General features: G+C 42.3%; 1 protein-coding gene across 1 annotated transcript in view; it reads right to left on the reverse strand.

The window, feature by feature from the left end:
- The window catches only part of ADAMTS17 (ADAM metallopeptidase with thrombospondin type 1 motif 17), a 138,008-nt gene that overhangs the window by 68,229 nt on the left and 45,337 nt on the right, over positions 1-24,442 (reverse strand). The window contains exon 8 of the mRNA XM_081964964.1: positions 10,531-10,636. Within this exon, the coding sequence (XP_081821090.1) occupies positions 10,531-10,636 (106 nt within the window). The remainder of the gene's footprint in view (positions 1-10,530; positions 10,637-24,442) is intronic.

The following is a 24,442-nucleotide window of genomic DNA, read 5'->3' on the forward strand; positions in this document are numbered from 1 at the left end:
CTTCCTGAAGTTAGGTTCCAGTTACATCAATCCTTAACCTTTTCTAGGTAGGTCCTGGAAACTGAAGACCTCTTTTTTTCATCTAGGCTTGCCTCAGTGTGGGACGGTTGTGTGTAGGAGATCTTGAGCTTGTTTGGTGCCTGATTGACCTCCAGGCCTGTTTTATTTCTGTTTCTGAATTAGCCAGAAGTTCCTTTCCACCCTACACATTCCTTACCTTCTTCTAAGATGACAGTCTTCCAAACATCATCAAAAAAGCACAACAAAGAATGTTCTTTCTGTGCCAACTCAGAAAGCTCAAACTGCCCAAGGAGCTGCTGATTCTGTTCTACAGAAGAATTATTGAGTCTGTCATCTGCACCTCCATAACTGTCTGGTTTGGTTCTGCAACCCAACAAGACAGACACAGACTTCAATGGATAATTAGAACTGCAGAAAAAAATAATTACTACCAACCTGCCTTCCATGGAGGACCTGTATACTGCACGAGTCAAAAAGAGGGCTGTGAAAATATCTACAGACCCCTCATATCCTGGACATAAATTGTTTCAACTCCTACCTTCAAAACGACGCTATAGAGCACTGCACACCAGACACAAGGACAGTTTTTCCCCATATGCCATCACTTTGCTAAACAAATAATTCCCTCAACACTTTAATTAGTCTGCATTACTATTAATCTTCTCATCGTTCTTATCACCCATCTTCTCCCACTTATGATTGTATGACCATAACTTCGTTGCTCGTATCCTCACGATTTATAGTGATTGTTTCCTGGTATGATTTGATAGCTTATTTGTACCCTGTGACTATCATTAAGTGTTGTACCTTATGATTCTTGATGAATGCATCTTTTCTTTTATGTACACTGAGAGCATCTGCACCACAGGCAAATTCCTTGTGTGTCCAATCACACTTGGCCAATGAAGAATTCTATTCTATTCTATCTATCATTGAGGGGCACTCACAGAGAAGAGGGGGTTGACCTAAAGCATGTGAGGGTAGGACAAGAAGCATAGGATGGAAATGTATCAAGGAGACATGCAACCAGAATTAAGGAGAAATTTCTTGATAGTGTTAGGACAATTGATCAATGGAATGGCTTGCCTCCTGGAGCTGTGCTTTAGGTCATCTCTGGAGGTTTTCAAAAATAGATTGGACAGTCATTTGTCCAGAATGGTGTAGGCCAGGGTCTCCTGCTTGAGCAGGAAGAACTCTTAGGACCTTTCTAGCCTTATGATTCTATGAGGACTTAAGGTCTGCAAAACTATTTTGCAACAGGGAGATAAAGTTGGACTTCTGAAATGAGTAGACTCCATCCTACAGGCTGAATGGAACTGCGAGTTCTTTTTGAAAGAATCTAGACTTGGTAATGCTAAGCTGAAGTCCAAAAACCTTCAAATTGACAAGCTGGAAAAAGATATTGCTTTTAACCATCTTCAATGTTCTTGCCTGCAAAACTAGGAAACATTTGTCCCAAAAACTATAACAAAGGAGATCTCCAAATTATGGGCTTTTAGCAGGATGGATATTTTGTCTGGCACTGATAATAACCCCGTTTCTTCCAGAATCACAGAGTTCATCCATTCTCCTTCAAACCCACAATTTAAAAGCACCCTTATTATTCACTTCAGTGGCAAAAGGCTGCCAATATTGGCAGGCATAAAACAGGAAACTGACAGTGGTGAAGAAGTGCCTTGAATTCTGTCCAGCATCCTATCAATTCTTGATCGGTTTCCTTTCTTTCCAATTGCAGATAGGTGATTGGACTGCTTCTCTAGAATCCACCAATACAGACTCCATCAGTCTAGTTTTCTCAACCAACTCCTTAAGCATTTCTCTAATCCAGTGTTTCTCCACTTTTGAGATTTGAAGATGTGTGGACTTCAACTCTCGGAATTCTGGGAGTTGAAGCCCACCCATCTTCAAGCTGCCAAGGTTGAGAAACACTGCTCTCACATGTTCAGGGAAATGACAGCTTGCCTCCATGCCAGCTAAGCAACCTTTGTTTAAGTGCATCTTGCAGAGTTTTTACTTTGACGCACTAGCACTGGCTGGAAAACTCTGAACTGTGCTGAAACTTGGGGAGAAGAGCAGCCAACAGTCATCTTCGTTCAATCAACAGTTTTGTGGCTCAGCAGTCTGTCCCTACTCAAGTTCATTCTGCTGAGTAAACCAAAGACACATTAAAGAGCCAGCCTACAATGAGCTGGCAAAACCAACCACTATTTTGTGCCAGAAAGATTCTGGTTCAACCTACAGTGACCTCGGCGAGCAATCAACTCTTTCAACCAATGATGCAAGTCCAAGGAGGCTAAGAGTTCTTGCTGTGCAATCTTTTTGAAGAGTGTTTCATTTCATCCACATTTTCATGGCTTCCAGCATCCCTTCAGTGGCTGACTGAACTGGAATCCAAATCTTGTTGTTTTTGTTGTTTGTTGTTTGTTTCTTCTTCTTCTTCTTCTTCTTCTTCTTCTTCTTCTTCTTCTTCTTCTTCTTCTTCTTCTTCTTCTTCTTCTTCTTCTTCCTCCTCCTCCTCCTCCTCCTCCTCCTCCTCCTCCTCCTCTCCTTCTTCTTCTTCTTCCCCTTCCCCTCCTCCTCCTCTTCCTCCTCGTCCTTCATCTTCTTCTTCCTCCTCTTCTTCTTCTCTTCCTTCTCCTTCTTCTCTCCCTCTTCTCCTTCTCCTTTTTCTCTTCTTCTTCTTCTCCTTCTTCTCCCCCTTCCCCCTCCTCCTCTTCTCCTTCTCCTTCTTCTCTTCTTCTTCTTCTCCTTCTTCTCCCCCTTCCCCCCTCCTCCTCTCCTCCTCCTCCTCCTCCTGCTTTCCCAAATTTTGTATTGGAATTCTCGGCTGAACAATGTTACAACTTGCACTGGAAGCGTATATGAGCTAGAGAAGGTTTTGCCTGAAAATAAAGGCAATTTTTCTAGCTCTGTTTTTTTTTAAAAAAAAGAAAAAAAAAGAACAAGGCAGAAATATGATGGAATTGATTTATAACTGAGTAAAGGCAACACTGAGATGGATCAGAAAGATGCTAATTACGCACTCCTAAAACTGGATAAATTACAGTGCATATAAATCGGGACGCGAAATTAGTAAAAACTGAAATTCTGGTTTCATAAAGCTGGACATTTTTATAGCTAGCTCTGTTCTTGGTGTATTTCTTTTGAAAGCCCAAGAGCCAAAAGGAACAGAATTAGAATGAGAATAGATTTGCAGATTATTTATGACAATCTACTGTAGATTCCCTCTTTGTTCCATAAATATATCAGGGACCAAACAGAAGGGCAGCTGGGTTTGAGCAGCTGGAACTTTATTTGTGGATCAGAGCAAATTTGTCTCAAAAGATTCTTTCTCCATTTACTGGGGGTTGAGTGAGTTTGGCTTTGTACAAGGACTGAGGTCTAGACCACGCCTTGTTTCTCTTTTGTTATGATATCCATCTCTCAACCCACATTTGAGATTAATAAAAAAAAGATCTGTGTTTATGCCCTGAGGAAAAGAAACAACGAAATAGACTGATTAAGAATTAGGGCTATGAAGAAGCTCTGCTGAGAGAGTTTTCTCCTGAAAATTTCTTGGAAAATTTCTTGGAAGTGCGGTTGGATGTTTCCAAGGAACAGAGGTCTCCAATGTTGCCTAAAGAGTTTTATTTTATGGGAAGCCGTTGTTCTATTTGGAAGGGCATCTTTTCCATCTACATCCAGGGGGGAAAAAATTGTACTAGCATTAACAGTTGAACTAGAATTGAGCACAGATAATGCATCTGGAGCTGTTCCTCTTGAACTTAAGAAGTTAAAACTATCTCTGAATATGGCTGAACTCAAGAATAAGATACAGAAGGATCCTGACAAACTTGAACATTGGGCGCTATCTAACAAAATGAAATTCAAGGGTGAAAAAAGTAAGGTTCTACATTTAGGCAAGGAAAACAAAATGAACAGGTACAGTATAGGTGGTACCTTGCTCAATAGTAGTAACTGTGAGAAGGATCTTGGAGTCCTAGTGGACAACCATTTAAATAGGAGCCAGCTGTGTGCAGCAGCTGCCAAAAAAGCCAACACAGTTCTAGGCTGCATCAACAGAGGGATAGAATCAAGATCACGTGAAGGGTTAATACCACTTTATAATGCCTTGGTAAGGCCACACTTGGAATACTGCATTCAGTTCTGGTCGCCACGATGTAAAAAAGATGTGGAGACTCTAGAAAGAGTGCAGAGAAGAGCAACAAAGATGATTTGGGGACTGGAGACTAAAACATATGAAGAACGGTTGCAGGAACCGGGTATGTCTAGTTTAATGAAAAGAAGGACTAGGGGAGACATGATAGCAGTGCTCCAATATCTCAGGTGCTGCCACAAAGAAGAGGGAGTCAAACTATTCTCCAGGGCACCTGAGGGTAGAAGAAGAAGCAATGGGTGGAAACTAATCAAGGAGAGAAACAACTTAGAACTGAGGAGAAATTTCCTGACAGTTAGAGCAATTAATCAGTGGAACAACTTGCCTCCAGAAGTTGTGAATGCTCCAACACTGGAAGTTTTTAAGAAGATGTTGGATAGCCATTTGTCTGTAGTGGTGTAGGTTTTCCTGCCTAGGCAGGGGGTTGGACTAGAAGACCTCCAAGGTCCCTTCCAACTCTGTTGTTCTATTCTAATAAACATTGGTGTTTGTAGGGTATGGTCACAAAAGTCAAGATTTTGGACTCAACTGTGTGCAGCCAAAACTTCATCTGTGTTTTTTTTTAATCTGCATCCCAAATATGTTGTATATCAACAAACAAACAATAACAACCAAAAAAGCAGATGGAATCAATCCGAATGTTGCAGATACTATCTTGAGTCTTTGACCACACCCTGGAGACCTTGAGAAGGAAGTTTTTAAAGGAGTTGGAAAATAGATATATGTGGTCAAAAGCTAACCTGAAATAAATCCAGCAGAATTTCCCTCAATGAGGGAGACTGTATGAAAATCACCACAAGTTGAAGCTTAAAAAGAAGGGGGGAAGCCCCCGAAAGTTCATTTTGACTGTTGTCAGGCTGAGCCCAAATGAGCTCTGAAAAATAAGTTTTCAATTAGTTATGGGTAGAATAATGAATAATTAAAAGAACAACAAAAAAAAAAAATTTCCACACTAGACGTAGTACAGAAATGCCAGAAAATCACAGCAGAGGGGAAGAGAGTAAGACTCCTTAAAATATTATTTCTATTGGACGGTGAAATGCAGGGGATAATAAAACTCAAACTCCCCCAATGAGCTGGACTGAATGTTTGGACACTTTCAATATCAGAAGCTCTGGAAAAGATGGACATAAGAAACCGAGAAGGAACTTTTAGGAAATAAGTAAGCTTTACTTAAAAACTGAGACACCAAGACATTATTCTTGTCAATTCACTTTAGGAGCTGTGGTGATTAGAATGCAGTATTGCAGGCTAACTCTGCTCACTGCCAGCAGTTCGATTTTCACAAGCTCAAGGTTGATTCAGCTTTTCATCCTTCTGAGGTGGGTAAAATGAAGACTCAGATTGTTGGGGACAATATGCTGACATTTGATAGAACAGAATATTCCCATATTTTCCATGGACATCCCTATTTTCTCTCTTTCCCATCACCTATAGCCTGAAAGGAGAACATACCTAAAATCTGCAGCACACAGCTCAAAAACATGTGTACAACCTTGTAGTTGCCTCTAAATTGTGCCAAAATTTGGGGAAGTTCTTGAACAGAGAGAGGGGGGAACATTCTTAAATAGACAAGAGAACCATATTTCATTAGTGCAGTTTTTCAGCAATTACTTCTTTTGAGTTCTTATAAGTTCCTTCTTGAGGTCTTTGAACTCTGGTGCTGGAGAAGACTCCTGCAAGTTCCTTGGACTGCAAGGCTATCAAACCAGTTAGTCCTAGAGGAGATCAACCCTGACTGCTCTTTAGAAGGCCAGATCCTGAAGATGAAACTCCAATATTTTTGCCACCTAATGAGAAGGAAGGACTCCCTGGAGAAGAGCCTAATGCTTGGAAAGATGGAGGGCAAAAGAAGAAGGGGACGACAGAGAATGAGGTGGCTGGATGGAGTCACCAAAGCAGTCGGCGTGAGCTTAAATGGACTCCAGAGGATGGTAGAGGACAGGAAGGCCTGGAAGAAGATTGTCTATAGGGCCGCGATGGGTCAGACACGACTAACAACTAACAACAACAAACTTCCTACTGTCCGTTTTATGCAGCATCTTCCCACCATCCCTAAGGTCTCTGTTTCTCGCTTGGGGCGAGCATCTTACATAGCACTACCATGTCATACTAAGTGTCATGAAAAATTAACCAGATTGTTCTAATCTAGCTGGTTGGGATTCATTCAATAAATCTTGGAGTAGAACAAAGCTTAGCTTTGGGGAATGCTCAAACTACACCTATGACTGGGCACATTAGGAAGGAGAGCTGCATCTCACCCATGATGAAATGACAACATTAAGAAGGTGTTCTTGACTTTTGCTTTGAATGCAACAAGAGTCATGCATCATGTAATCGATAACCAGCAGAGGCTAAGTCCAAAAATCACAGAAGGAACAATATACATCGGTGGTCTAGAAATCAAATAAAAGTTAAGTTAAATAGCAAATTCAAGGGACAGAAGAAGAGATTACTTCAATGGGTGCTAAATGGGTGCTATTTAGAAAATCTAAAATAGATTTTCTAAGCTGACAGCATGCATATGGATTTTAACTGTCTAACCTGGCATATAAATTGGAAATAGAATAGAATTCTTTATTGGCCAAGTGTGATTGGACACACAAGGGATTTGTCTTTGGTGCAGATGCTCTCAGTTCCACAAAACAGAAATGGGGATATTTCAAAGGACACCTGCGACTGTCACATCACAGTAAGGACAGCTGCCTGTCACCCATGTTGAAATTAGAGTGATCAGAGGGTTATTGTTTCAAATGCAAGAAAGGCCACCTATGAGCATGAGCTGTCATCCATAATAATCCCCCAGAGAAAACAAAAGAACGAAACAAGAAACCAACAATCTCTTGATTGCCATGATGACATTCCATATATACATTGGCCTCCTTCTGACCTACTCTGTTCTTTGGCTTACCCTCCGAGGAAAACCATGATGAAACCTAAATAGAAGAAATGGAGGCCTTCCAGTTTTGTTTGTTTGTTGTGGCCGGGATAATGGACTCTCCTTCTCAATTATCCAGGGCTGTTGCAGGATCCCTTGGGAAGCATAACAGCTTGTAATGTGCATTACAGGCAAGTCTCTGTGCTTCACACATATGGATGATTGCAGTTTTGTTTGACTTCCTCTTTGGGGAATTGGGAAGACCAAGCTTGGATGCCCATGTCTATCATCTCCATCTTCTGTAGCGAGGTCATCTTGGGGGATGTAATTTGGCCCAGGCCTTCTAAGCGCTGGAGACCGGTTTTGCTCAAGCTTGCTCTGTGTTCCTACAGTTTTGAGCAAGACCAAACATCCAGAAACAAATTCCCTAAACAGTCATCAAGATCACCTACTCAGCCAGTGACGAATCGGTGCCAGAAGTGACTCAGCCTTCTATCCTTCCAAGGTCAGTAAAATGAGGAGCCAGATTGTTGGGGGCCATAGGCTGACTCTGTAAACCACATTGTGAAGCAGTATATAAGTCTAAGTGCTATTGTTATTCTATATTTAATGGGTCTTCTTCTTTAAATGTAGGGATGAGGTGGCTCAGTGGCTAAGACACTGAGCTTGTTGATCAATTCGATGGTTTGAATCCCTCGCGCTGCAAAACGGAGTGAGCTCCTGTTACTTGTCCCAGCTTCTGCCAACCGAAAAGTTCGAAACCATGTAAAAATGCAAGTAGAAAAATAGGAACCACCTTTGGTGGGAAGGTAACAGCGCTCCGTGCGCCTTCAGCGTTTAGTCATGCCGGCCACATGGCCATGAAGATGTCTTCAGACAGTGCTGGCTCTTCGGCTTTGAAACAGAGATGAACACCGCCCCCTAGAGTCGGGAACGACTAGCACATATGTGCGAAGGGAACTTTTACCTTTACTTTTAAATATAATCTTCATATGTCTTAATACAATTTTAAACAAACAAAAGGAAGGATTGGAATAGAATAACAGAGTTGGAAGGGCCCTTGGAGGTCTTCTGGTCCAACCCCCTGCTTAGGCAGTAAACCCTACACCACTTCAGACAAATGGTTATCCAATATCTTAAAAACTTCCAGTGTTGGCGCATTCACAACTTCTGGAGGCAAGTAGTTCCACTGATTAATTGTTCTAACTGCCCGGAAATTTATCCTCAGTTCTAAGTGATCGACTAAAATAAGAAAGGAGGGGCACATCTACTACAAACTAGAAAATTATTCACTTCTGATTCTACATGAGCAGAAAAGAAGAACAGGCCAGAAGTAGTAGATTAAATTGCAGGAAGGATGTCCATGCTTAAATTTCAATGTAATTCTTCAGGGAAGCCAAGAGAACGAAAAACAAATGTTTGCAATATAAATAAGAAAGTCCTCAAAAGCCGGGGAAGCTAATCTAATGAGCAAGCATCGTTTCCTTTCATCGTTAAACAATGGTTTCCCCACTTTGGCAGTCCAAAGATTAGTGTGTTATTAAGGCTGAAAATGGATTCAACAGCTTGGCATACGCATGCTTCTCATCATTCACTTCTGTTCAAACAACTCCTGCTTTGGCTCAGGTATCTTTTGGTGACAAAGATGGAAAAGCTCAGTATTTCTTTTCATCTTGTCAGATCATGGTGGGACACTAATTATTTCTTGGGCCTCCCTGCAAATCTCCAGCAAAAACTGAGAAGGTTACTGTAGGTCTCTCATAAAAAGCCACCCAGAATTTTTTTTTTTGGGGGGGGGGGAAACAGGTGTCTTCAAAATAGAATGAATAAATACCGACTAACTGATTCATCTACCCAAAGCATCAAGGCACCTACAATTGCCAGTTCTTACTTTTGTGCTTGGAATCATTGAATCCACATCTAGGAAAACAAAAATATAATTTATAATAATCAGGCTAGCTCTATAATCAGCGTCCTTGGATTTTTGTATTTGGAGATGCTATTATTTTCATATTTGGTTCCAAAATTCTTAATGACTAATCATTGCTTCCAGAATCAACATCCATCCTCTTCTCCAAACAGCTATTTTGAATGGAGTAACCGACACCTATCAATTACCCCCCAAATGAAGACTTCTTTATGAATGATTCACAGAGTATCCATTAAGCATAAACATAAAAACCTTTTTATGAAACCTCACTTCTCTTACTCTTGTGGCATCATTTAAAACGTTTCCCCTAAAAAGAAAATTTTCAAGATGTCCCCAGTCTTCACCTTGGTAAAGAAGTGGGAATAAGCAAAGGATGGTTCAAGATTTTATCTGCCGCATTATTTTATAATGGGTGGTTTTATTTTATTTTCTTTAAATATTCTTATGTGGTAAGCCACCCAGAGTCATTGGATGCAAGATGGGCAGCAAATAAATGTCATTGATTTGAAATGAAATTTAAAAAGAAAAAAATGGGCATGGCAGCAGAAGGAAACAACAGCCAATCGCCAGCCCTGTACAACCCAATCAACCAATACAAAGCTACACCCAACCAAGCACCCTATAAACACGATACATAGAAGAAGCCCACATTTTGGTAGAGAGAGAAGTTCGCCAAGGATGGGCTCCAGCACAAGTCCAAAAGCTCAGAAGATTAAACCTCTGGTCCTGTTGAACGACCCAAATTGGCAACATTACCCTGGGGACATATATATTACATTCATCATAAATTACAAAATGCAGCCTGCCAGCTTGTTGTTTGCTATGGCCATAATCATGTTGTGGCCTGCCAGTGGCCAACAGATCTGGCAGCAGAATGGGGCAATGAGGAAGTTGGGTAGGAACATGGGCCAGTCCTGGAGTCTGGGGAAGCCTCTGATGAGGGCTCTGTGTCAGAAACAGAGAGGGGGCCAGGGCCGTATGCCAGTTATCAACTGCCTTCAGAGTCAGACATCAGTGAGGCAGACAAACAGCTGGAGCCTGTTCCCAGTGTGCATGCGCAGAGTTGCCAGACAAAGGGAACAGCTAAAGAACAGCGGTTGACCTCGGAGTAAGGCCAGACAATGAATGGCCCCTCCTAGAGGACATAAAAGAGGAGCGAAAGGGGAGTGGAGTTTGCAGGAGACAATTAGTTTGCTTAATTGGCTTGTGCCTCTCCGAGACTCCTTGCCACGTTTTGCAGATATCGGCTCTCCAAGCTCTTCAAGCCAGATAAGGTCTGTGACTGTAAATCCTCCCTTGAAAGACTTTGCTGGATGTCAATGAGCAGAATTCACAGTCAATTAATTTGTCAGAACAGAAGAGTTTGGGAAGCCTCGATCAGAACACCGCTGTGTCACCACGGCTCATAATATTCTTTGAGGAATCTACCTGCCTTTGAGTTTTTGCTTGCAATGGATCTATTAATTGGAACCCTGACAGTGTACCAAGGTCTCCAATGCTAGTACCGACTCAAACAATACTGCAAATGGTAGCGTTGGCTCTTACTTGTGTCCCAGTTCGTGAGCAATGGTGAAGGCCAGGTTGAGTCCGTTGTCTTCTGCAAGGACACACTTCCTCTTCAAGCTGCAGATTCCCCCAAGGTAAGCAATGCCTGGAGAAAATAAGAACAGGCTCCATCAAGGCCAGCATAGCACAGGTGATCCTCAATGCACAACCGCAATGGAGCCCAACAGTTCTGCTGCTAAGTGAAACGTTTGTTAAGTGAGGTTTGCCCCCTTTCATGACCTTTCTTGCCACAGTTGTTAAGTGAAACACGGCAGTCGTTAAGTTAGTAACACAGTTGTTAAGTGAATCTGGCTTTCCCCATTGACTTTGCTTGTCAGAAGGTCTCAAGCGGGGATCATGTGTCCCCGGGACACAGCAATTATCATAAGTACGAGTCAGTTGCCAAGCATCCAGATGTTGATCTTGTGAATATGGGGATACTGCAAAGGTTGTGAGTCTGTAATAAGATCATAAATAACTTTTTTTCAGTGCTGTTGTTAAGTTTGAATGAAGTCAAAGACCACCTGTAAACAGTTTGCATTTTTAAATTTAAATTTGTTTCAACTCCTACCCTCAAAACGATGCTATAGAGCACTGCACACAAAGACAACTAAACACAAGAACAGTTTTTTTTCCAAAGGCCATCACTCTGCTAACCAAATAATTCCCTCGGCACTGTCAAACTATTCACTAAGGCTGCATTACTATTACTATTAGTCTTCTCATCGCTCCTCTCACCCATCTCCTCCCACTTATGACTGCAGGACTGCAAACTTTGCTGCTTGTATCCTTACGATTTATATTGATCTTGATTGTTTCCTGATTGCTTATTTGTACCCTAGGACTATCATTAAGTGTTGCACCTTATGATTCGTGACAAAAGTATCTTGTCTTTTTATGTACACCGACAGCATCTGCACCAAAGACAAATTCCTTGTGTGTCCAAACACACTTGGCCAACAAAGAATTCTATTCTATTCTATTTATAATACAGTACTTTCAGACAATTTGCAGGACATTTAGATCTGTCTTAGCTTATCTTCTCTGAATATCTCTCTCTTTTTTCTTTTTAAATGGGCTGTAGAGCTCAAACAGATGAGATTGATAAGATAGATATTAGTTATTGATGTTATTACTTTTAGCATTTTCTATTTTTGCCTTATGGCAATCTAATTAGTTTGGTTGAAATTGCTTGAGGCTTTCCAGAGTTATGCTGCAATACACACACACACACACACACACAAACACACACACACAGCCATTTTTATATAAATAAAGGTTCATGCAAAGACTTCGGGAAGCCCACTACTGTCATAACTAAAGAAGCTGCAACATAACTAGATCCCTTTGGAGAAATAAAAAACCAAAGTTGAATGATACACTTATTAACAAACAAGTACAATAGCACACACACTTTCAGCTTCTCCTTTCTAGTCTATGAAGAAATGTCTCTTCGGACTCTAAATTTTGTACAACAAATTAACCTTCCTCTCTTACTTTCATGTTCTCTCTTGGTCCACATTTCGAAAAGTTTCCTAGGTGACTCTGTGCAGCAAAAGGTGGCATCTAAAAGTAATTCCCAGCCCCCTCAAGGCATACATGCAATTCCATGCAAAAGACAAGACCAACCCAAAGGCAGCATTTCGATTTTAATTAGGGTCTTATTTGGGTCTTTTAAAAATCCTTTTCTTTTCTTTCCTCCTGAAAGACAAGGGATCTATTTATTTGTAAGAAATGTTGTTCCCACAACAGAGGTGGCCTGGGGACCCGTTCTTATTCAAAAGGAGAGTAAAACAGTTGAAGCAACTATTTAAGAGCTGTTTTCTCTTCCCACCGTCGTTTTTTTTCCCAAAGAAGGCAATAAAGGGCAGATATACTTTTGTTGATCATGGGAAAGTATCCAGGTTATTTTTTTTATGAGAAATTGTATCGCATGGATGCTTAGGTTCAGAAAAAAAGGGAAAACTGTTCCATATGTTTGCCTCCCCCTGGAATTAACTTCCAATGATGCCCAAGACTCTTTATTCCAAATATAGGGACTGTATTTTTAGAAGGATAGTAGCCATAGCACAATTGCAAGCATGCTGTTGCTACTATCCTTTTAAAATTACATATACTCATGTGTTGCTCTAAACTTTAATAGCTTTGTCTGAGTTTTTAAAGTTTTTTTAAATATAAAAGCATATGAAGAATGGTTACAGGCATTGGGTATGTCTAGTCTAATGAAAAGAAGGACAAGGGGAGATGTGGTAGCAGCGTTTCAATATTTGAGGGGCTCCTACAAAGACGAGGGAGTCAAATTATTTTCCGAAGCACCTGAAGGCAAGAAAAGAAACAAGGTTTGCAAACTAAGCAAGGAGAGAAGCAACCTAGAACTAAGGAGTGGTTTCCTAACAGCGTGAGCAATCAACCAATAGGACTGCTTGCCCTCAGAAGTTGTGAGAGCTTCATCACTGGAGGCTTTCAAGAAGAGACTGGACAGCCATTGGTTGAAATGGTACAGGGTCTCCTGCTCGAGCGGGAGGGTTGGACTAGAAGACCTCCGATTCCTTTCTAACTCTATTATTCTATGTTCTACTGTCAAACCGGGAACCCATCTTTTGATTTGGGCCTTTAGGTCTGCAACATTTAATGCCGAGGGAAAATGAGAGGGGAGATTATGTGGAGTATGAGAGATATGTACCATATTTTTCAGAGTATAAGACGCACCTTTTTCCCTCAAAAAAGAAGGTGAAAATCTGGATGCGTCTTATACACGGAATACAGCATTTTTTTGCCTCCCGAAACCCCACCCCCTTCACCAAAATGGCCATGCAGAGCCTTAAGGAGGCTTCCAGAGTGCTCCTGGGGGCTGGGGAGGGCAGCAATGAGCAACAAATGGGCTGTTTGTTGCTCGTTTTTGCCCCCGGGCCCCCCAGGAGCACTCTATAAGCTTCCTAAAGGCTATGCATGCCCTTTCTTTTGACAAAAAGGGCCGTTTTTTGCTTGTCTTTGAGGCCCTCGGCCCCCAGGAGCACTCTATAGCAAGAACTCTTTTTTTAATTTGTCTCTTCAAAATTTTGGTGTGTCTTATACTCCGGTGTGTCTTACACTCTAAAAAATACGTTAGTCAAAACAACATTCCTTTCTCAGAGAGTCAAGGCCACCTTGCCCTGCAGACTGGGAGACATCTCCAGTTTTGGACGGTTACCTGATTGGGCCATGTGATGTACATGGGGGTGCTGGGCAGGGACTTGAACTTTCAATTGGGTGGGGAAAACCTGGAAACGTTCAGATTCGGGTTTTCCCAGATGTGCCAATATGACATCTCTAATAAAACGGAACTTTGAGGAAACTCAAGCCTCGGAGTCTTCTTTCGTTAGGGGTGTTATTTGGAACTCCGACATCTACATTCTAAAATCGTCTCTGTGGTCATGTGGCAGGCATGACTAAATGCCGAAGGAGCACGGAACGCTGTTACCTTCCCACCAAAGGTGGTTCCTATTTTTTCTATTTTTGCATTTTTACATGCTTTCGAACTGCTAGGTTGACAGAAGCTGGGAGAAGTAACGGGAGCTCACTCCATTATGCGGCGCTAGGGATTCGAACTGCTGAACTGCCAACCTTCTGATTGACAAGCTCAGCATCTTAGCCATTGGGCCATTGCATCCCACTATTCTGTTATACTAACTAGATGCTAAGTCATACTCTTCCGTGGTGACATCCATAACACACTTTACCCTCTGTTTTAAGGAAGTACGATGTGTAGAATTTTGGGGGCATTTTCATATAAGGCACCAGCTTAGGCTGGTTTTAATTGACATAATAGAAAGAATGGAGCTATTTTATCCTCTCTTCACCCACCCACCCCAAACGCAAAGAGATGGTTAGAAAATCCTCTCGATATTACAAACACACTCCTAATTAGTAAGCCAAATCCAAAGCAGAGGCCTGTCTCTGGCAGGTTTCAGTAACGCTGAACAGCAGTTGGCAATTTCAGATCCACAGTGGGATGAAAACGGCCTTCACAGATACTCTACACTACAGGAAAACATCTGCATTTTAGTGATTCAGGGACTGGACTAGGCAGAGTATGGAAAAGCTCACACAAGGCTTTTATCAATAAATCCCACAGAATCCATTCATCTAACTATCAGGTGTTTCCTACAGCATCTGGAGATAGGTACAGCAGAACCCCTGATGAAATTCAGCGGAGTAATACGATGACGTGAAAAACACTGCAATAGATTAGACAAATCCAAAAATTGCAGGCAAATCTTGGCTTTGACTGTGTAGAAGTCTATTCTCAAAAAATACTGTGTTTCTCCGAAAATAAGACAGGGTCTTATTTTCTTTTGACCCCCAAAATAAGCGATTGGCCTTATTTTCGGGGAGGTCTTATTATTTTTGAGGTGCAGGAGGCGGTGAGCATGGTCACCTCATGACTGCTGCTGTGTTGCAATATTTTCAGGGAGGGTGCGCACATGCGCTCGAAAGCCCCATTGGGCTTATTATCCAGGGAGGTCTTATATTTGGGGGAACAGGGTAAAATATTGCTCCTTTTTTTTCTATGCCAGAACTACAGTGCCTCATTCATAATGGCATTACATTTCTTATTTTACCAACGAAAGCTCTTTACTATACATATCTTGAGTTGATCACTACAGGATACTCACCATTTACTTTTTGCCCTTTTTACCTCTGTCTCTTGCTGCACCTCCCTTCCCCCATTCGTTCCAACCTCCATTAATGAACCAATTCATTGTTTTTTGGTTTTAAATGAAGTTTTAAAACCCCAGGGCACTTTCCATACAGTGTGGTTTCAACTCTAATTCTGCACACACACACCCCTCAAATCATGCCACCATTCCTGGAGGGAGGGAGGGAGGGAGGGAGGGAGGGAGGAAAAAGAGAAAGAAAGAAAGAAAGAAAGAAAGAAAGAAAGAAAGAAAAGAGAGAAAGAAAAAGAAAGAAAAAGAAATGTAATTGCAAGCATCCACCCTTCCACACCACATTTTTTCATTCATATTGGGCACAACTGCCTGAGCATGTGTTAATGAAATGAAATAAAAAGATGAGCAGGTGTAACTGTACACGCCTGTTGTGCAGAAATCACACCTGCTTCTCTTAAAGAGCGACTATTAGCTGTGATGGTAAGACAGCATGGGGCTACCTTACTCACCAGAGGTGGTACTTTACCGGTTCGGACCACATCGCCCGAACCGGAAGTGGAAATTATGGGAGGCTTCACCCACCCATATCCACCTCTATGGCATCCCATTTAGGCCCTTTTTTCACCAAAAGTACATGCACTCACATTTGCAAACTGGTAGGAAAGGTAAGTGTATACCACCCATTACTCACCATAGCCCTACATATGGTGGACCCCTATATTCACCTTCCGAGGTGGGTAAAATGAGGATCCAGATTAAGAGGCTGACTCTGTAAACCGCTTAGAGAGGGCTGTAAAGCACTATGAAGCTAAGTGCTATTGCTACCAAAGTCAAAGGTATTCTGCCCGAAAAGCAAATATCTATTGGACAAGGAAAGAAATAAGTGACACAAATCCGAGGGCAGGTACAGAAAATGAGAATGATGTACTAATAGCTGGAGAAGGCTCCACTGAGAAGGAAAAAGTTATGTAAAAGACAATTTATCATGGAAAAGAACTGATACCCATCACGAGGTTGCAGGGCTTTGCTTATTGGCAATGGTTTGGATTTGCACAAATTCAGCCGAGCTTGCATATGGATGCCAGAAAGAATTATTCTTCCCATTGCAATAGTGTTATAGAGCAGGAAATTTTCTGTTTGGATTCTTTTAAACAAAAACGCTATCCAGAACCCATAGGCGTTATAAAACATTCTAGAGAGTCAATCCCATAATACTGGATTTGTCCAGAACATTTCATTATAAACAGCAAGCTGCACCCTTCCCTCTGAGCCACTGCTACTTAAAAGGAAGAAGTAAGTAGGAGAGAGAAAGATAATGACATGTTGAACATTGATGTTTAGCTTGGCCTCTAGAGATCCATATTTGGAAGTCTGGAGATCCATGGGCTTTCCAAGTTTCATGGAACCATGAACTTGGCAAACAGAGCGAATATTTGATCCAGGCTCTCTGTGGTTTAAGTTGGTCTTCTTCTACCTTAGAAACCCATGTTTAAATGGGGTGAAATGAATGCCTCTGACTTAGTTCGTTCATTTTGTATTTCTGAACTAAACAATGCTATCCGCCAGTCTTTCCCCATACCCTCGGTGTTACAAGCTTAGATAGAATCTCAGGCTTAAGAGGAGGTAATCCATGGGAAAACAGATGCGCCTTCAAAGAAAAATCAGAAAGTCCAGTTTTCTTTGTGCCATTTAAAGAAAGTGCTTGCAGTATTCATGAAGAGTACTAACTCCAGTTAGTCCTTTCTCTCAAGGGTCCAATACAGAACCAGGCAGATTAGCAAACACTGAACAGAAAACAGCCTCTCATTTTTACATCTGCCTTTTGCACAGCAAGACATTCATTATCCCATTAGAGCAATCACTCTCATTCCTTCTCCAAACCTAACAGGGAGAGTTAATAAACATCAGGAATGGGGAATGACACAATGACCCTTCAATTATGAAACGAGCCAAAGCACAGGAAGTCAAACCTCAACTTAAATGTTTATTCAGCTTTGATGTGCTAATATCCACATTCCCTCCTCCCCCCCCAAAAAAAAATCTCAGCCACTTAACCTGCTGGAGATGAGGGGAGCTACCACTGCCTGCTAATTTTGCCACTTTGAATGTAAGTGGGAACCAAAACGCACTTCCCTGCTTAATGCTTTCAGTTATGATTCAAATCTACCTTTTGGAGTTTGATGAGCAGAATTCTGAACTACAAGGCAACTTTCTCTCAGCACGAAAAAAATAATACAACTCTCCATCTTATCTATCTATCTATCTATCTATCTATCTATCTATCTATCTATCATCTATCTATCTATCTATCTATCTATCTATCTATCTATCTATCTATCTATCATCTATCTATCTATCTATCTATCTATTATCTATCTATCTATCTATCTATCTATCTATTATCTATCTATCTATTATCTATCTATCTATCTATCTATCTATCTATCTATCTATCTATCTATCTATCTATCTATCTATCAATGGCTGTGTATGGGTATGTTCCAGCATAACTCTGGAATGCCTCGAGCAATTCTCAACCAAACTTGGTACACAGATGCCTTACTCTCTGGAGACAAATACTGTGGGGGTAAGATACCACTAACATCCCTCAGGGGGCGTGTTCTGTTATGATACAGCCTGTTGTGCCTTCAAATGGCTTCTACTGTAGTGCCGTAAAATGGCTTCTACCGTACAGTACAGTGGAGTTGCCAGGGTAACAGCTTCACATTACTCCACAAGAGGGCTCCCTTTGGTAAGGGGGAAAATCCAACAATAGAAATTATGTTTGGTCCAGACATTTCCTCCCTGTAAATAAATACCCGGACAACGCCCGGTTGTCGGCTAGTTTTCTATTAAAACTGCATTCCCACAACAAAGGTAATCCTCGAGTTACGACTACAATTGAGCCCAATGTTTATGTTGCTAAGTGAAAGGCTTGTTAAGTGAGTTTTGCCCCATTTTACGACTTTTCTTGCCATGGCTGTTAAATACAATACAATACGATACGATACGATACGATACGATACGATACGATACAATACAATACAATACAATACAATACAATAGTAGAGTTGGAAGGGACCTTGGAGGTCTTCTAGTCCAACCCCCTGCCTAGGCAGGAAACCCTATACCGTTTCAGACAAATGGCTATCCAACATCTTCTTAAAGACTTCCAGTGTTGGGGCATCCACAACTTCTGGAGGCAAGCTGTTCCACTGGTTAATTGTTCTAACTGTCAGGAAATTTCTCCTCAGTTCTAAGTTGCTTCTCTCCTTGATTAGTTTCCACCCATTGCTTCTTGTTCTACCCTCAGGTGCCTTGGAGAATAGTTTGACTCCCTCTTCTTCCAACACAGTTCTAGGCTGCATCAACAGAGGGATAGAATCAAGATCATGTGAAGTGTTAATACCACTTTATAATGCCTTGGTAAGGCCACACTTGGAATACTGCATTCAGTTCTGGTCGCCACGATGTAAAAAAGATGTGGAGACTCTAGAAAGAGTGCAGAGAAGAGCAACAAAGATGATTAGGGGACTGGAGACTAAAACATATGAAGAACGGTTGCAGGAACTAGGTATGTCTAGCTTAAGAGAAAGAAGGACTAGGGGAGACATGATAGCAGTGTTCCAATATCTCAGAGGTTGCCACAAAGAAGAGGGAGTCAAGCTATTCTCCAAGGCACCTGTGGACAGAACAAGAAGCAATGGGTGGAAACTAATCAAGGAGAGAAGCAACTTAGAACTGAGGAGAAACTTCCTGACAGTTAGAACAATTAATCAGTGGAACAGCTTGCCTCCAGAAGTTGTGAATGCCCCAACACTGGAAGTCTTTAAGAAGATGTTGGATAGCCATTTGTCTGGAACGGTATAGGGTTTCCTGCCTAGGCAGGGGGTTGGACTAGAAGACCTCCAAGGTCCCTTCCAACTCTACTATTGTATTATTGTATTATTCTTTGTGGCAACCCCTGAGATATTGGAAGATTGCTATCATGTCTCCCCTAGTCCTTCTTTCTCTTAAGCTAGACATACCCAGTTCCTGCAACCGTTCTTCATATGTTTTAGTCTCCAGTCCCCTAATCATCTTGGTTGCTCTTCTCTGCACTCTTTCTAGAGTCTCCACATCTTTTTTACATCGTGGCGACCAGAACTGAATGCAGTATTCCAAGTGTGGCCTTACCAAGGCCTTATAAAGTGGTATTAACATTTCACGTGATCTTGATTGGATCATTGCATTTGTTAAGTTGGTAGCATGGTTATTAAGTGAATCCGGATTCACTGTTCCTGAAATTCATTTCTGGATGAAGCTGCATGTCCATTGGGTTGGCCAAGTATAGCTGGATTCTTTCCTTGAGATAAGTTGGCCTTGGAAGTATTCAGAATGCATGAATATTGTCCTGATACAGCTGCAAATATCCCAATTTAGACGTATCTCCGTTTACAGAGACAGTTATACATCTTGGTTCACCTCCTCACATAATCAGCTGACACTTCCAGTGCCAAACAACCCCAACTATCAATTCCTGGAGAGGAAGGAGAAAGGAAGAGGGAGAGATAAAGGCTGTTGACCTCATAGGAATATGATTTTATTTTACACCAGAGTGATGACATTTCTCTCCAGTCCTATCTGATCTGGAAAGAAAAGGCTGTGGGAGAGCTCGACTTCGCTAACACTCCTTTTCAAAAAAAAAAGTCCGTAATGGAAGTCAGTAAAAATATTTTCTGACATCACTTGGAAAGAAATAGCATCTTTTAAGAAAAATAAACAACAACACTCTGTAAATCAAAACTCCAAATTACATCTTGGTCCTGATGCAGAGACCTTAGACCAGGGGTGTCCAAACTTGGGAACTTTAAGACTTGTGGACTTCAACTCCCAGAATTCTGGGAGTTGAAGTCCACAAGTCTTAAAGTTCCCAAGTTTGGACACCCCTGCCTTAGACTATGATGGCAAACCTATGGCATGTGTGCCGAAAGTGGCACATGAAACCAGGTCACCCACCACCCATGGCCTTGCCTGCTTGTCTTTTGGGTTTCTGGTATGCATTTGCATGCGCCGATCAGCTGCCCTTTGCGCGTGCAGCAGTGCCAAAAACCGGTGTGCGCATACGTGCCAGCCAGCTGATTGTTGAGTGTGCATGGTCACCAGGACTTGGAAGTTCTGCTTTTTCAGAGCGTGATCCCTTCGCATATGCCAGAGCGATGGAAATCCGAAGACCAGCTGGCCGACACACAGGCGCACTCCACAAACCCCAAAACCAGCTGGCCGGCATGCGCATGCATTCTGGTATCAGCACTCGATGCTGAAAAGGTTTGCCATCACTGGTATAGGGTTTCCTGATTGAGCAGAGGGTTGGACTAGAAGACCTCCAAGGTTCCCTTCCAACTCTGTTATTCTATAATCAATGTTTCTTCTGAAAATTAAACCATTTCCAACAATGTATTGTACAGATTGGTATGCAAGGATCAACGTGTGTTTAAAAGAGACGTATGCCACTCGTACAGACAACAACCAGCAAGTTACATAATAGTTTAATTGTAGTGATGATGCCAGCCTTTTGAATCATTGGAGATTCCTTCTTTTAATAGCCGTATTTTTCGGAGTATAAGACACACCTTTCCCCCCCCCTAAAAGAGGGTGAAAATTTGGGTGTGTCTTATACACTGAATGTAGCCCCACCGGCCCCCAACATTTGGCCTCTGCCTCCCAGCAATTTACCTCTTTGCAGCAAAGGGGGGCTTGCGGAGGCTTCAATAAGCTATAGCAATCCCTGCAGCCTGAAACAGCTGATGATCGGGAGAAATTGAAAGTGAAACTTGCTGTTTGCTCCAAGTGGCAAATTACTGGGAGGCAGATATTTTTTCTTGTGCTAATCAGGCTGTTTGCTGCAAGGAGGTAAGTCAACAACTATAAATGCCTACAGAATGTTCGAATTATTAGACTTATTTTTAAAAAACTGCTTTATTATTGTTCTAGACAACTTAACAAAACGAAGAAGCTTTTTAAAATAAATGCTTGATCTGAAGAGGCCCAGTGCTATTGTTTTAAAAAGTGCTATTCTTTTAAATAGCAGAGAATGACTATACTTCCAGAAAGCACATTTTAACAGCATCTGTACAAGTATAGTCTGAAATATAACACTACAAACAGTGTATATTGTCTGTACCATTTGTTGCAAGAAGGCGAATTGCTGGGAGGCAGAGGCAGATATTTTCCCCTTGTTTTCCTCCCCCAAATCTAGGTACGTCTTATACTTTGGAGCATCTTATATTCTGAAAAATACGGTAAGTTTGCCACTGACAGTATTAGGACCATACCTTTTGCTGGTTTCTAAATCAATACACAATTTGACATTTGCACAGAACAGTAGGGGAGGCAGCTGTTCACAACACAAGAGTGCAAATTGTGGCTCTGCAGATCATCCAATATCAAAGAAACGAGTCGTGAGACCAAGCGTGGGAAGGTGCTCTGGCTTTTGACTCTTGTTTTCAGACTCCTTTTCAACTCCTGATAAGTCACACGAAGACAGAGCCTTGCATTCACCAAACAGACCCTTCGTTTGATCAAACATGGCATTTGCGTACTGTAAGCTGTGACTCGTTTGACAAGTATATCCATGTATTTAGGCTTTAAGCCTCAAATCTTCTAAAAGAACCAAACCGACCTGAGGTTACCAAAACAATCTTAATTTTGAGATTTAATCTGCACTACATTCTAACTCGCAGTGGATTTCTTTTTTAAAGAAGCTTTGGTATAAGGCAGTAGTGATGAACTCCAGGAGTTGTTATTTTCTCTGCAGAACAGCCTGCTTGCAGCTCTAATCTGTGTAAGCTATTCTACTCACATCTGCCTCCAGAGAGACTTTTTTTTATGTATCACACACCCAGTAGCAAGGCAAGACTCCAAAGGTTTTTGTTGACATTTGCTTGGCTCATGTTTCCTGAGCTGGACATCAGCTGACTGTATGTCTCCAGCCAGTTCAGCTCAAGATGGGACTGTCTGCGTGCTTCTTCAGCAAGGCAAAGGAATCGTTTTAAATCATGATGGAACCAAAATAGATAATTGATACGTTCCACATGCCAACGTTCACTGATAGAGGCCACGTAGTGACTCGAACCTTTTATCCTGGAACTCGGCTCTCCAACCTTTGTTCAAATACCTCTGGAAAGGTAGAGGGAAGCACCCTCTTCTCAGAACAGGCAACAGGTAGGACCTGCATTACGGAAACTCATCTTTAACAGCAACTGTGCTCAGCTTCTTGAAAGAAAGTTCCCCAAGAAAAGAGAAGAATAAATATTTACTGCCATTTCATAAATGTAATGAGGGGAACAAAGAGAAATGGACCCCAAACCAGGGGTGGGCTGCTACAGATTCGCCCGGGTGCAGGGAGAACCCGTAGCTAACATTACGGCTGGTTCAGAGAACCTCCAAATCCCACCCCTGGCTGGCCCCGCCCACCTCACTCCATCCAGGAGTCTCCATGCAGCCAGTTTTGGATGCGAGGTTACTGCAGGGCCCACACAGTGGCTCATGGGGGGGGGGGAGGAATGGTCCTCCCGGAAGGCCTCTGGAGCCCAGGGGAGGAATTTCACCATCCTGGAGGTTCGGGAGAAGCCTCCTGAACATGGCGAAAGTGAAAATATGATACACAAACATCCCCTGGAGTGGTTCAGGAGACCGACTAGGTCATGCCCACCATGGCCACGCCCATCCAGCAATCGAGCAGAGAACCAGTTGCTGAAACATTTGAAGCCCACCCCTCGGAGGTGGTATTCAGCCGGTTCTCTCCACTTCAGGCGAACCAGAAGTGGCAGCTGTGGGAGGCTCTGCCCACCCGCCCCGACGTAATGTGCAAGCACTGTGCAGGAGGAGGTGCACATGCGCCGATGCAGTCCGTGTGAGCTAAGCGAGCGCACAACGCACGCTCCCTTTTGTGAGCCGGTAGGGAAGGTAAGTGAATCCCACCACTGCCACCCCTGTGGAGTGTGAGAGGAAGTGGAGGAAGAGGAAGAAGAAGGAGACATCGGAAAGGGAGGATCATCGAAGCCCAGACATCGGAGAGATGATCTTCTTTACCCAAAGTCCTCTCCACTGGTTGGTGGGGGGAAGAATGATTAGTTCCCAGTAGAGACTGTATTGATCTGGAGAATTCTTAGGAGTTGAAATACACCTAGATTGGAAAAGGTTTGTCCAGTGTTTTTCTTCACATTCCTTCCATGAGTTCCATGCTCTAACTTTTCAGAAACAGTTGGAGGTGGTCACTCTCTCTGCCGCCTACCTTTGACATGCTGAGAAAACCCTGGTTGACATACCAGCGTACAATGGGGGTGGGGGGGAGGCATTGACTAAGGGCCACCCATTGGCCATTATTTGTGGTTGGGCTTTGTGTGTACTTGCATACATGATAGCAGTGTTCCAATATTTGAGGTGCTGCCACAAAGAAGAGGGGGTCAAATTATTATCCGAAGCACCTGAAGGTAGAACAAGAAGCAATGCGTGGAAACTAATCAAGGAGAGCCGCAGCCTAGAAATTAGGAGGAATTTCTTGACAAGGAGTACAATTAATCAGTGGAATGGCTTACCTCCAGAGGTTCTGGGTACTCCAACACTGGAGGTTTTTTAGAAGGCGTTGGACAATCATTTGTCTGAAATGGTATAGGATTTCCTGCTTGAGCAGGGGGTTGGACTAGAAGACCTCAAAGGTCCCTTCCAACTCTGTTATTCTGCTGCTCTGTTGTTCTGTGATCTGTTGAAGCACCCTTCTGCTTTTTCAAACACTTAGGCAATATGGGGGGTTCAGGTTCCACAAAGGTGGAGAAGACTGGGGCTAGGAGCTAAGAGACCTTAAGCAAAACAGAAGTGTCACTAAGACTTTGTGTGGAAGCATCCTCAGTCTGCTCATTTAAAAAGCAAGATCTGCTTAGAGATTCCATAGCCGGAAAGACAGAATGCTTATTCTATCCCTCCCACAGGATATTAAGCGTTAGATACTGAACTTTCCGTGCTTGGCTGGATCTGAGGCAGCGTGGCTGGAAGGAAGTTTCAGCAGGAAGCCGGAGAACCAATTCAAGTCACAACAAGACAGAAATGTCCCAAGGCAGATGGCTACAGCCTACAGACTGTTTAACGAGCTTCCTTCAAGGATGAATGGGATAAAAGCTAGCTTTTCTGCATTTCAATGCTAAAATTTTGCTCTGGGGCCTCTGTCTGCAGTTACCTTGCCTATGGTGATCTTGCTAGAAATGTGTAATGCCAATCTCTGC

The sequence above is a fragment of the Natrix helvetica genome (assembly GCF_964273705.1).
Source record: "Natrix helvetica genome assembly, chromosome: 12".
Taxonomy (NCBI): domain Eukaryota; kingdom Metazoa; phylum Chordata; class Lepidosauria; order Squamata; family Natricidae; genus Natrix; species Natrix helvetica.